Source organism: Nyctibius grandis, chromosome 6 (assembly GCF_013368605.1).
Source record: "Nyctibius grandis isolate bNycGra1 chromosome 6, bNycGra1.pri, whole genome shotgun sequence".
NCBI lineage: Eukaryota > Metazoa > Chordata > Aves > Nyctibiiformes > Nyctibiidae > Nyctibius > Nyctibius grandis.
The window spans coordinates 3135080-3148115 of NC_090663.1; the positions used below are offsets into that span (position 1 = coordinate 3135080).

The following is a 13036-nucleotide window of genomic DNA, read 5'->3' on the forward strand; positions in this document are numbered from 1 at the left end:
GAGCTACTTATGGTCTGTCTGGCTCATCGCAAAGAGGTGGCTCCTGCTGGGACTTCTTTGTTTAAGAAAAGACTGGACATGGCACTTGGTGCCATGGTCTAGTTGACATGGTGGTGTCAGGGCAATGGTTGGACGCGATGATCCCAGAGGGCTCTTCCAACATGATTGATTCTGTGATTCTGTGATTCCTTCCTCCCTGGAAATATCGAGTTTAGAGAGGAGGCGGCGTTAACCACCCATCGTGCACGCTCTGCACCGCAAGGCCACCGAGCATGAACCCATTTGGCTCGCTTCGCTGTCCGCTCCCTCGCAGACGCTTCTCAAGGGCCGGCACCGCACAGTTCCCTTGCAGACACCCTTAGATTAGGCACATCTGAAATGTTCCCATCCTCCCAGACCCACAAAAGATTTTTTTTTTTTAAATAAGCTCTTTGTAGCTTGGCCCGGAGGTCAGTGGAACAGTGGTGGGCGCAAGCAAATTACCCAGATGGAGTTGGAAGCCAAGCAACGCTAACCAGAAAGGAAAATGGCCCTCAAGGGCATTTTTTCAGATAAATGTGGATGCCAGTGACGCCAGCTGGGGCTGCTTCCATTTTCCATCAGCTCGTTCGATCTGCATGGGCCACCGCACCGTGTCTGCACGCCCTGGCCCCCCGAGACTGCAGGGCATGACCCCCCTTTCCACCTTCTGTACACCCATTTCCCTGCCAGGGCAGATTCCTGCTCCATGTGTCTCAGCAATTTCAAGCAGCAGATTTTCTGAGGTGGGATTTATTTTGTCCATCTCTGACTGCTCAGCTACCGAGGGGCACTCTGGTTATACTTCTGCATTTGTCCCTCTGTGGTTTTGAGGTCTAGAAATGTTGTTCTGACCAAAAGATACGATTTTTCCGTGATGATTTGAAGGCAATGACCCGTCATGGCAAATGAAAACACAAAATCCTCCCAGTCTTGCATGTCTTTGTTCTTTCCATCTACTGTCCTCATGGGTCAGCATCTCCCCCAGCCCAGCAGCAAAAAGCCAAGGAATTTATCAGGAGGCATTTCTGCCTTCTGCACACTCGGTAGCTGCTTGAGCCTCAGCATTACCCACCGTGAGGCTTTCCAAAAGCAAGACCAGGAAGGCAAAGCAACCACGGAGCATCTTAGCCCAACCACAGCCAGCCCTTGCCTCTCCTCTAACATGCTTCTCGCTGAGACCTCCGACTGGGCCCCGCACTTCAAGAAAGATGTTGAGGTGTTGGAGCGAGTCCAGAGGAGGGAGACCAAGCTGGTGAAGGGTCTGGAGGGTCTGGAGGGTCCTATGAGGAACGGCTGAGGGAGCTGGGGGTGTTTAGGCTGGAGAAGAGGAGGCTCAGAGGTGACCTTATGGCAGTCTACAGCTACCTGAAGGGAGGTTGTAGTGGAGTGGGAGTTGGCCTCTTCTCCCGGGCAACTAGTGATAGGACAAGAGGACACAGCCTCAAGCTTCGCCAGGGGAGGGTTAGGTTGGACATTAGGAAGCATTTCTTCTCAGAAAGGGTCATTAGACATTGGAAGGGGCTGCCCAGGGAGGTGGTGGAGTCACCATCTTTGGAGGTGTTTCAGAAAAGACTGGACATGGTACTTAGTGCCCTGGTCTAGTTGACAGGGTGGTGTCAGGGCAACGGTTGGAGTCGATGATCCCAGAGGGCTCTTCCAACCTGGTTGATTCTGTGATTCTGTGATTCTGTGACTGTACCCATCATCACCATCCTGGCTGGAGGAGGGGAAGGTGACCAAGCCCACAGCGCTGTGCACCCACTACGCGTCGTTGGACCATGTCTCCTGCCTTGGATGGAGTTCAGCTCAGCCTAACTGGTGCTGAGCCAGGCAGGGGCCGCTTGCGGCAGTACCGGTTGGCAGGAGACGTGATTTACGGGCAGGGGTGCCTCTGGCAGCAGGATGCAGGGAGTCTGCGGGGTTGGTTTATTTTCTTGCAGCCGTTTTTTTGACACATCTGGCTGGATGAGTTAGAGCTTTTCCACCACGGCCGCTAACTGCCGGCGTGCTGCCCGGCCCACCCAGCAAAGCCCAGGCAGGAAACAAGCTGGAGGGCCCCCAGCTGGTCCTTCCTTCCCACCCAGCCCTGGCAAGGGGTTTCACACTGCAGCTCCTGGGAGAGGTATGCAATGAGCAGAGCAATGCTTCAAAGCCAGAGGAGCCCCCTGAGCTCCAGGTCTCTCTGCTGCTTTCTGTCCATCCTGGTAGGATACGGACACATTACTTCAACCCATCCACAGGGAAACAGGAGAGGGTTCGTTACCTGCCTTCTTCAAACCATGCTGGATGCCTTTCTGGAAGGTAGGCATGGACCTTTCTGTGCCCATGTGAACCTCATGAAGTTCAACAAGGCCAAGTGCAAGGTCCTGCATGTGGGTCAGGACAATCCTTGGTATCAATATAGGCTGGGGGATGAAAGGATTGAGAGCAGCCCTGAGGAGGACTTTGGGGTACTGGTGGGTGAAAAGTTGGACATGAGCCGGCACTGTGCGCTTGCAGCCCAGAAGCCAACCTTGTCCTGGGCTGCATCAACAGCAGCGTGGCCAGCAGGGCGAGGGAGGGGATTCTGCCCCTCTGCTCTGCTCTCGGGAGAGCCCCCCTGCAGTGCTGCGTCCAGCTCTGGGGCCCCAACATAAGAAGGACATGGAGCTGTTGGAGCGAGTCCAGAGGAGGCCACGAAGATGCTCAGAGGGCTGGAGCCCCTCTGCTATGGAGACAGGCTGAGAGAGCTGGGGCTGTTCAGCCTGGAGAAGGCTCCGGGGAGACCTTGTAGCACCTTCCAGTGCCTGAAGGGGGCTTATAAGAAAGATGGAGAGAGATGGAGAGGGACGTTTTAGTAAGGCCTGTAGCACTAGGACAAGGCGTGATGGTTTTAAGCCAAAAGAGGGGCGATTCAGACTACATATAAGGAAGAAATGTTTTACGATGAGGGTGGTGAGACCCTGGCACAGGTTGCCCAGAGAGGTGGTAGATGCCCCATCCCTGGAAACATTCAAGGTCAGGCTGGACGGGGCTCTGAGCAACCTGGTCTAGTTGAAGATGTCCCTGCTCATTGAAGCTGGGTTGGACTAGACAACTTTAAAGGTCCCTTCCAACAACCATGCCGTGATTCTACTCTACGATCCTACGGTGCAGGTTTGGCACACCAAGCAGCGCGAAGAGGATTGCCGTGGAGTTTACAAAGCTGAAACACCCATCAGAGCAACGATGAAAACACACAGAGGAAGCTCAGTTCTATAGGTAGCAACCAGCCCAGCTGTACCTCCGCTCTACCCACTCCCCTACTGCTAAAGCAATGAGTAATTGCAAATATTCTGGTAGCGATGCCAGTTCTCAGAACTAAGAGATGGAAAAATGCGCCTAAGTGCTATTATATTACAAGAAATGGATTTGTGCTACTGCTTGCCAACAGAATTAAGGGGAATAATAATTATTCCCATCATTTGCTGAATGGGTCCGGATCAAATAGGGTAAGTCACAGTCAATAAAGACAATTCATAAGCAAAAAAAAAGAAGGACATTTCTTGAATGGCTTCTTAGATCTTGGTCATCCAGCTCTAGGGATGGTAATGCTGATATTTTCAGAGCGTTTAGCAGGAACTCGTATCTAATAGGACATGTACAAATTGGTATGGGATTGTTTCACAGAATCACAGAATCAATCAGGTTGGAAGAGCCCTCTGGGATCATCGAGTCCAACCGTTGCCCTGACACCACCATGGCAACTAGACCATGGCACTAAGTGCCATGTCCAGGCTTTTCTTAAACACCTCCAGAGACAGTGACTGCACCACCTCCCTGGGCAGCCCCTTCCAATGTCTAATGACCCTTTCTGAGAAGAAATGCTTCCTAATGTCCAACCTGAACCTCCCCTGGCCAAGCTTGAGGCTGTGTCCTCTTGTCCTAGCGCTAGTTGCCTGGGAGAAGAGTTTATTTCTAAAAAGAAGAGCCCAACACAAATTAAGATATCAGTGTGTCACCAGCTCTTCTAAAGAGCTCGATAGGCTTTGTAGAAGCAGTTTTGGAAGTGTGTCATGAGGAGGGCTATCTAATAGCAGGATAGTTCTGGAAATGTTTTTACTGAGGGCCTGGATAAAGAGCAATGAAATGTAAAATTCTTACCTCTTCTCTCAGAGTTACCTGCAGAAAAAGAAAACAGAAGTCTCTCAGCAACAAAGAAATACACATTTTAACAAGTCAGGAAGGATCAAAGACCAAGACAGCAACAAATTTAGTCGCTCTCATCATCTTCTTGTAAATATTGCCTTTAAAACACCAGCTACAAAGCCAGGATGTTAAAACTAATTTCAGTCTTCACTTAGTAACAAGGAAAAAGGAACAAACCCCAACGTTTTATCAGCAGAGCAGTGAGCTGAAACCGAGCTATAACATCGACAAACCCAACCGACCGCTCTTAATCGATACCACAGTCTGTTTAAGCCCATAACCAGCAAGTCACTGGTGTAATTCATTAGCACTTAAATATTAAGAGATAACACTCGTGTGTAATTTTAAGAGTGGCTGAGCCAAGAGTTCAATTAAGAGCAGCTGGGCTCAGGGATGGGGACGATGAGCATCCAAGAAAAGTCTCTACCCACTGTTTTGGATGTCTCATCTAGAGGAAGCCAGAAGAAACCCATGCCAAGGAGAGCACAGCCCAGCTCTCCCGCTGCAACGCCGCTGGCATGGGCATCCCATGCCCCTGTTTTACGTGTGAAGAGATGCAGCATGGGGTTGAGGACAATCTCGGTAGGTTTGGAGAAGCAGGAACTGCCTGTACAACGTGTAGTTCATGCGGCGCCTTCTGCCCCGTCCCTCTCTTGAGCACCACTTAAACCTTCCATGACTGATATACAAATTTCCCATTAAGATTAATGGCAAGGTCAGCCCTAAAACTAATTTTGCTCCTTGAGAAATTACTTGTAATAAAGAAATAATCAGGTTTGGCCATTTGTTCTTAGGACTGACATCAAGTGAGAAGCCACATCTGGCCTTGATGGTGAAACGGCCAACGTGTCATAGCGTACACCAAGGGCGTTCACCCAAAACAGTACCCCAAGTCATAAAAAACGTAGCAAGGACACAAAAATGATAAATTCAGTCCCCCACTAGCAGACATCGTGTTACAAAACCCAGATCTTAGCAGTACTTAAGGCTTTTTGCTCCATCACTCCCATTCGTTCATTCTAAACTTGCACCGTGCATGTATCTAAGGTTACTTTGGACTCCAACACTCTGCAAAAAAGCCTTGAGGATTTGTGTTTGAAAGGAAGCTGGATGAGCTCAGGGATGGCAGGACATGAAGAAAACTGGGTTGCAAACTTCCTTCAGCCACATCCCTTCCTATGTTGGTAGCAAAGACAACTTCACTGCAGCTTCATGAGCTGTGGTTTCCAAAGATGCCCAGAGGAAGAGGGCACACACATCTCACTGATGTGAAGGGGGGTTTAGATACCCAACACCCAATATCCCTTGAGAAATGTATTCTTATTTTGCTCTTAACCTACATTGAGCAGTCAAACTACCTTCTTAGGGGCCACTTTTATGGTATGCCAAGAGGGGACTGACAGCAGGACGGCAATAGAGGCAACTCTTGCTCATCTAGACCTTTCAAAGATTAAAGTAGCCCAAGTAATGGGGAAAAAAATGATGATGTAAGCACAGAATCACAGAATGGCTTGGGTTGGAAGGGACTTCAAGGATCATCTAGTTCCAACCCCCCTGCCATGGGCAGGGACACCTTTCACTAGACCAGGTTGCTCCAAGCCCCGTCCAACCTAAAATTCAACACTGCCAGGGAGGGGCATCCACCCCATCATCGGATGTGCCAGCAAATGCAAGACTGAGACATCCAGCACATGGAATACTCTGCTCAATAAGATCTCACCACATTGCTCCTGGTGCTCATCACGGTGCAGAGAGAGCACCTTCAGATGGTTTATCAAATCATGTGCGGCTTGTGTCTGCAAGCAGTTTAGCAACCATCAGGTGGAGCATACAGATTACCCTACCAGATGGGCCAGCACCATCCTACCACATCATCCTTCAGCCTTGGATAATTTTGGATAATGAGCCAACCTACCAGCTTTCCCCAGGAGCTGGATCTCACTCCTGGCTGGCCACCTCTAGCCTAAGCCTTACATCCTTTGGGACACGGACTGCCTTGTTGTGTGGGTGCTTGTACAGTGCCAAAAAGCATGGCTTGAACCCATGGTGGCTACCAAAAGACAAATAAACGCAGCAACACTCTGGATAACCCAAGTTCTGCAGCTGAGCAGCAACCCGGAGTGATTTATTGCTGTTGCCTACACAGACCCGTTACGGATCAACTCTTCAGCCAGCACCTGGGAGCTGTGCAGCACTAGCCGGAAACCACAAAAAGCGATGAAACTCATGTGTGACAAAAGCGGAACAAGATCCTAGGGTTTCTGGTGCCCCAGCATCTTGGCAAGAAGCCCAAAGCTTTGGTGGGATAAATCTCTTCTGATCTGGTCAGTTCTGGGAGTTATATTATTTCGTATCACCGTGGAATTTGCCGCAAAGTGTTTTCTCATTCCCTTTTATTCAGCAAAACAACAGAAGAGCGAAGGAACAAACCCGGAGGCAGGATGTCCTGGAGAAGAAGAGGTGAAGGAGATGCCTACCATTGTGGGAAGCAGAAGAGGTCTCTTGCGTTGTCACCGTCGCACTGAAATTCCTCTCCGTGGTCTCCGCTTCTGTGCTGGGGAGAGCGGTGCGTGGAGCAGACGGTGTCACGCTGGGTAGCAGGGAGGTGGCTGGAGGCATGGGCACAGTTGTCCCCAGGGTGGAGGTGTTGAGGCTGACAGTGGTGGTGTTGGGGGAGATCCTGGTGGCTGTGGTTGTAGGTGGCTTTGACGCCACGGTAGAAAGAGTCACTGGAGTGCTAATGTTGAGCCTGTTTGCGCTCGTCGTAGTCCCACCCTCAGGACCTGCTGTAGGAGCTTTGGTGGGGCTCCTGGGGGAGGTGGGCGCTGTCGTGGGTGGCTCTGCGAGAGGAGAAAGCACAAGGGAACCTCCATGAGATACCTTTCTGCAACACTGGAGGGTTGAGATGCTGGGGATTCACGTGACTGTAACTACAGAGATAAAACAGCCAAAAAATCCCGCGCCTGGGACAGGGAATGCTTTGCACAGCACGGTGATGCGCTCGCTATGAAAGCAGGTGACTTGAATACACATTATGATATCGAGGAGGTACAAAGATCAGAGCCCCTGGAAGAGAGGATCAATATTTGCTAGAGATAAAACCTGCAGGTCCCATTTATGAGCACCCGCAGCCCGTCACCCTCTTTCTGACACTCCGTATTACAGTTAAGTGGAGGGCGGAAGGAGGAAGTCACCAAGCATGTGAGCACCTGCTCCTTTGATCCTAAAGATGGTTTAAGGACACAAGAGAGGAGACAACGAGCATAGTTTACCTGTCGTAACATTGTTAGCACCTACGCTTATCAGGCCACTTCCAAGCAAAAGGAGAAAGAACCACAAATCCATGTTGACCTGGGGAAGAGAGCAAAGAAGAGTTATTTAAACCCTCATGCAACATCATCCCAAAATAATTCAAACTGGGGACACCGCTTTGTGTCTTGAGTGTGTAGAGCTGGAAGGGAGGAGTGAACGTGTGGCTGGAGTCCCTGCAGGCATGTGGATGGGAAGGATTTATTGCTATGTTCATATGTCCCCAAGGGGAGAGCACACGGAGAGATCCCAGCCTGGTGGACCAGCAAAGGTGACCAGAGATGAAGCAGGGAATAAGCAAACGGTGGGAGAACACGAGAGGAACAAGCTATGAAGCTGAGCACCAACGATAAGTACCTGGTCTTAAAGCAAATTAATAATGTGTTCATAAAACATCCTGCAAATGAGGGTACTTTGAGCAAACTGAAATGCAATATATGTGAAGAACACAGCAAGGAACTGTGACCAAACAAACAACCATAAATAATAACCCAAGATCCTCTGCAAGCGCAGGCTACACGTTCGTTGTACTGTATGTTTCTTCCCAGGAAACGTCCTGCAAAATTACAGGACGATGACATCAGTGAAGTTGTTTCCCCCCAGCTTTCTCTCCCAGCCCTTTTAAATACAAGGTTTTTATGGTGATTTCTTTCCTCTGTAGACCTCAAAAAGCTCCTGAGAAATGGGTATAGTTATCTCCTCCCAAACAGATACGGGTCCAGAGGCTGAGGCAAATGACACTGAGATGTGAGACGTCATCGTCCTGGCCAGAAGAGAGCCCAAAGCTGCCAAGCCCCAGAGCCCGGGGCCTCCCAAGGTCAGGTCAGCATCTTGCATCTGCTACGAGCCCAGAGAGGGCTCGGGGACGGCTCTGCTACGTGCCATCGACCCGCAGCTGCTGTACGACTCTCTCCTGTCCTTCAGGCTTTTGTCACGCGTCCAGTTGCATCTTCAGCATCTCCTGGGAGAAGGCTGTGAGATCTCACCGCCAAGTCACCTCGTCACGCTGCCAAGAAAAGGTTTTGCTCCCACTACGCGGTCTAAGCCTCCTCCTCTTAAACACATCTCGTGCTGTTTGTTCTTGTTGTATTTATTTAAATCTGCTTCAATCTAGACCCATCCCAAACTCCGGGCAAAAGGACAACACTGAAGTCATCAGCGTGCTGGAAACGGTATCAGAAATACAAGATCCTCCCCACCCAGGAGTATCCTCCCACCAGCACCACCCACTTACATGTTTTTCCTCCCCCCCGAAAGAAAACCTGGCAAAAATTGAACTTACTCAGTGACCAAAAGGTCAGACAAACCCTGAACCAGAAGGAAACCAAGCTCGAGAGATAAGAGCTTTCCTTCAGCTCCCTCCATGGCCAGTCCTGGGGCAGGACTTTCTCCAAGGGGTAGCACTGGTGCAAGCAGCCGACTTTCTAGAGGGTTTCATCACTGGTTAAAATATCTGTCTGGACAAATTTGAACCGATTCAGTTCGAGAGCGGGGCTGGTCCTGCAATGCCTCCCGCGAGGCTCTGCTCCAGGGTGGGATGTCCAGAAAACCCGCAACTGGCAGGGTTTTGATGACATGCTCCACTCTTGATGCTGAACTCACCCCATGCAACTTGTTCAACCACCTGCCAGAGACTGAGATGCGCTTGATCCAAATTGTTTTGGCTTGGGAGAGAAAACCCGATGTTTATCAGGAAGAATTTTTTTACAGTGAGGGTGGTGAAACACGGGCACAAGTTGCCCAGAGAGGTGGTAGATGCCCCATCCCTGGGAACAGTCAAGGTCAAGTTGAACGGGGCTCTGAGCAACCTGGTCTAGTTGAAGATGTCCCTGCTCATTGCAGAGGGTTGGACTAGATGACCTTTAAAGGTCCCTTCCCACCCAAACCATTCTGAGACTCCATGTTTTCAGGGTTGACGGCAAGCCAGCGCAGCTGGAGGCTGGGGAAAAGCACAGCAGCAAGCGCACCAGGATGTTGGCTTTTGCTCCGGGGCCACTCCACCCACAAGCAGTCACACTCTGAAGCTGATATGGTCCTAAGCCAAAGAGGTTTTCCACCGCCCCCGCGTAGGAAAGGGAGCTCGTGTCCTCCCCATGCTTAATTGCAACCAGGAAGCACACGGAGCTGCGCCTCCAGCAAGAACAGAAGCAACTCGCAGCACGAGACGGATCCTTCGAGCATCCCACTGTGGGAAACTACAGCAATAGGGAGCTCCTTGTGATCGGACCCACGTGTAATGGCAGAAGGACCCTAAGTCCCCGCTGAATGTCCAAACAAACGTAATGGTGGCACCGAGATGCTCCTGAAACCTCGCAGGGGCTGATGAAGGCACCAAGGTCTCACCATCGCAACTGCTTCCCTCGCCGGGAGCCCATCACTCCCACAACAAGAAAACAATAACAAGGTAAAGGGAAAGACCTGGCTCTTCTGCAAACACTGTGCAGGGAAAAAAGTGACTGTTTGCTGTGTTTTGATGACTATTTGTATGGAAACGCCATTCTCGTAGGTGGATGTGGCTCCTTTCCTCTTCACCCCGCCATGTTTCTCAAAATGAGAGTTCCCATGCATTTGGGCTCTTCTTCATTTGGGATTCCCATTCCCTTGAGATCCCGTTCATCTGGGATCCTGTTCATTTGGGATCCCATTTTTTGGGGATTCCCACAGCTATACTGGCACTAGCCCTGCAGCAGCAGTTTGCCCCAAGAGCAGACAAACCAGTCGCTAATGGGGACGTTCCCACCGCGCTGGCATCCTACCAGCTCCTCACACTGAGATCTTGCTCCTCACCTCCTGGCCCACAATTACCCAATCATCACTGGAAAACCACACAAACCGTAATCTCTTCCAAGCCTTTCTTAATGGCTTGAAGGATCTTCTGAGCTGGCTGCTCCAGCTCTTGCAGCACACCTCAAATACCAGGGGAATGCCAATTTGTTCATGGTCACTCAGCAAAGGTGTGGCAGAGCCAGACCCTAGGGGACCCGGTTCCTCTCCTGTCTGTGGTCCCCAGAGTCCTTTTGAGAAAGTTAAGGGAGGAAAGATCCATGGGTTAGCCCATACTGACCCCTCGCCCCCTCCCTAAGGCCAACAGCTAAATGTCTCATTGGCCTCCGATGCTCTTCTGCCCCATCCTCAACCTATTTTCCCTTGGTATCAAAAGTAGGACATGGAGGGTGGGTGGAAAGAAGTAAAAGCTGTGAATCCCCTCTTCTTTCAGCCCTCCGTTATGGGGAAGTAACCCACGTACATTAAAAGAGCTTGGTTTTATTTCCATGACCACAATTTGATCGTAAAGGTCCTTTCCAACCAAGACGATTCTGTGATTGCTACATGGACAAGAGCTACAGGTGATTCCTGAACCAGCCACAGGTACCTGCTGCAAAATCCCTTCAGGATGGTGGGATGATCATAGAATAATTTAAGTGGGAAAAGACCCTTAACATCACCATGTCCATCCACTGATGAGGTCCCTCCTTCGCTGAGCCGGCAGCACAGCTCTGATGCCCCGGGATTACATCAGTGGGCAGGCAGCTGCCTGCCTTTAAAACCCCCTTGATACTACGTTTAATAAGTTGATCCACCCTTGAGCGGATTGCATTAGGAGGGAAGGGCTGGCAAGGCGAGAGAATACTCAATTTCCCCAAGCCTTGCCCCGTTTTTGTGAAGAAAGCTGGATGATCAATCAATCAGTCAATCAGGTTGGAGGAGACCTCTGGGATCATCGAGTCCAACCATTGCCCTGACACCACCATGGCAACTAGACCATGGCACTAAGTGCCATGTCCAGTCTTTTCTTAAACACCTCCAGAGATGGTGACTCCACCACCTCCCTGGGCAGCCCCTTCCAATGGCTAATGACCCTTGCTGAGAAGAAATGCTTCCTAATGTCCAACCTGAACCTCCCCTGGCGAAGCTTGAGGCTGTGCCCTCTTGTCCTATCGCTAGTTGCCTGGGAGAAGAGGCCAACTCCCACTCCGCTACAACCTCCCTTCAGGTAGTTGTAGACTGCAATAAGGTCACCTCTGAGCCTCCTTTTCTCCAGGCTAAACACCTCCAGCTCCCTCAGCCGTTCCTCGTAGGTCAGACCCTCCAGACCCTTCCCCAGCTTGGTCGCCCTCCTCTGGACTTGCTCCAACACCTCAACATCTTTCTTGAAGTGCGGGGCCCAGAACTGCAGGCAGTCCGTGGGGATCCTGAGGTTTTATCGCTTTATTACCGTGATTGTCACAAGCAACAGGACGCCGGGCAGCCGCGGGAGCACCACGGCTCGCTGTGCAGATCACTACACAGAGCTCCCGGGAGCTGCTCCTGTGAGCGGCCATCGGCTGCCAGCGCTGCTTTATCACCTTAAAACCGGATCTGGAGCAGAGAGCGAGCGAAAGGGCCCTGCGCAAGGGGAGGGCTGTGCCAGCCGGGCTCCCAGCCCCCAGCCCCTGCTATCACACACTCCCTATTCCCCAATGCAGCATAAATAAACGCCGGCGGTACACGCCGTTACCCGCTTCTTAACATAAAAGGCCTCGAGAGTCCTACCCCAAAGCCGGAGAAACCCGAGTCTCCCTTCCCCCTCGGCTCCCTCCCTGCTGGTTTCGGAAACGGAGAGGAAATACTTGTAATGTTATCAACATAAACACAGCTCTTGGCCGGCTGCGACATCCTGCGAGCTCTGCAGAAAAACACCCTGACGTCACGGCGCCGGCTCTGCCCAGGAGAACGGAGCCGGCTCGGGCACCGCTGCCCCGGCCGGTGGGATGCTCCATGTCCCATCTTCATTTTAAACCTTCCTTTTCAAAAATCAGGGTTAGAAACATGAATAACTGCTACCGGTGCTTCCAGCAATATTTTTATATATATATATATATATATAGGGTGTATATGCTTTGCACTCCCCCGTACGCTGCTCGGGAGCTTCCTATAGGCAAGGCTGGGTTTTAGGCTGCAGGACGGGTGTTTGAGAACAAGCGGATCTTGTCAAGATGATTGATGCTAGAGAGAGGAAAAAAAAAGGAAATAATCTCTTTATAAATTAATAAGTGGCTTAAAAATGGTCCTTGTGCATGCTGCTGGTGTAGGGGGCGGGTTGGCTGCAGGACCATCTCCCCGTGCTGCCAGAAAGCAAAGAATTAAGTATTTAGTGCTGCAGAGACTGCCCAGATCCTACCCGGATGCAGCCAGCCACAATCAAAGGCAGGATTTACCCCCATCGCTGACATAGTCCTAATTCCTGGAAAATGAGGCAATCTTTTTCTATGAGCAAGGAGGAGACACGACTGAATTCTACCCGGCTTTCCGGGACCCCCGAAACCGCTGCTGTAAGATGCTAAAATGGAGTGGCTCAACCGAGACCACCCGATGGCCTGGTGCTGGCCCCAACCACAATGAAAAATTAAAAAAATTGTTCAGTTTTCTTCTTTTTTTTTGTTTTGGCAGGGAAAAGGGCCAAATTAGGAGCAAGATTAGCGTTTGCACCAGTTAGCTCTTTGAAGCAGTTCACGGTAGGATGAGAACAAGCAGGAGCATAAAGAAAGGGGAAAAAGGT

General features: G+C 50.7%; 1 protein-coding gene across 2 annotated transcripts in view; it reads right to left on the minus strand.

Annotated features, from left to right (window-relative positions):
- PTPRA (protein tyrosine phosphatase receptor type A) overlaps positions 1 to 13036 on the minus strand; it is a 151845-nt gene that overhangs the window by 21591 nt on the left and 117218 nt on the right. Inside the window, exons 4-6 of one of the 2 annotated variants that reach the window (XM_068403345.1) lie at positions 7461 to 7539; positions 6666 to 7028; positions 4144 to 4161 (exon numbers count right to left, since the gene is read on the minus strand). In XM_068403345.1, the coding sequence (XP_068259446.1) occupies positions 4144 to 4161; positions 6666 to 7028; positions 7461 to 7539 (460 nt within the window). The remainder of the gene's footprint in view (positions 1 to 4143; positions 4162 to 6665; positions 7029 to 7460; positions 7540 to 13036) is intronic. The other variant, XM_068403348.1, reaches the window with a different exon arrangement.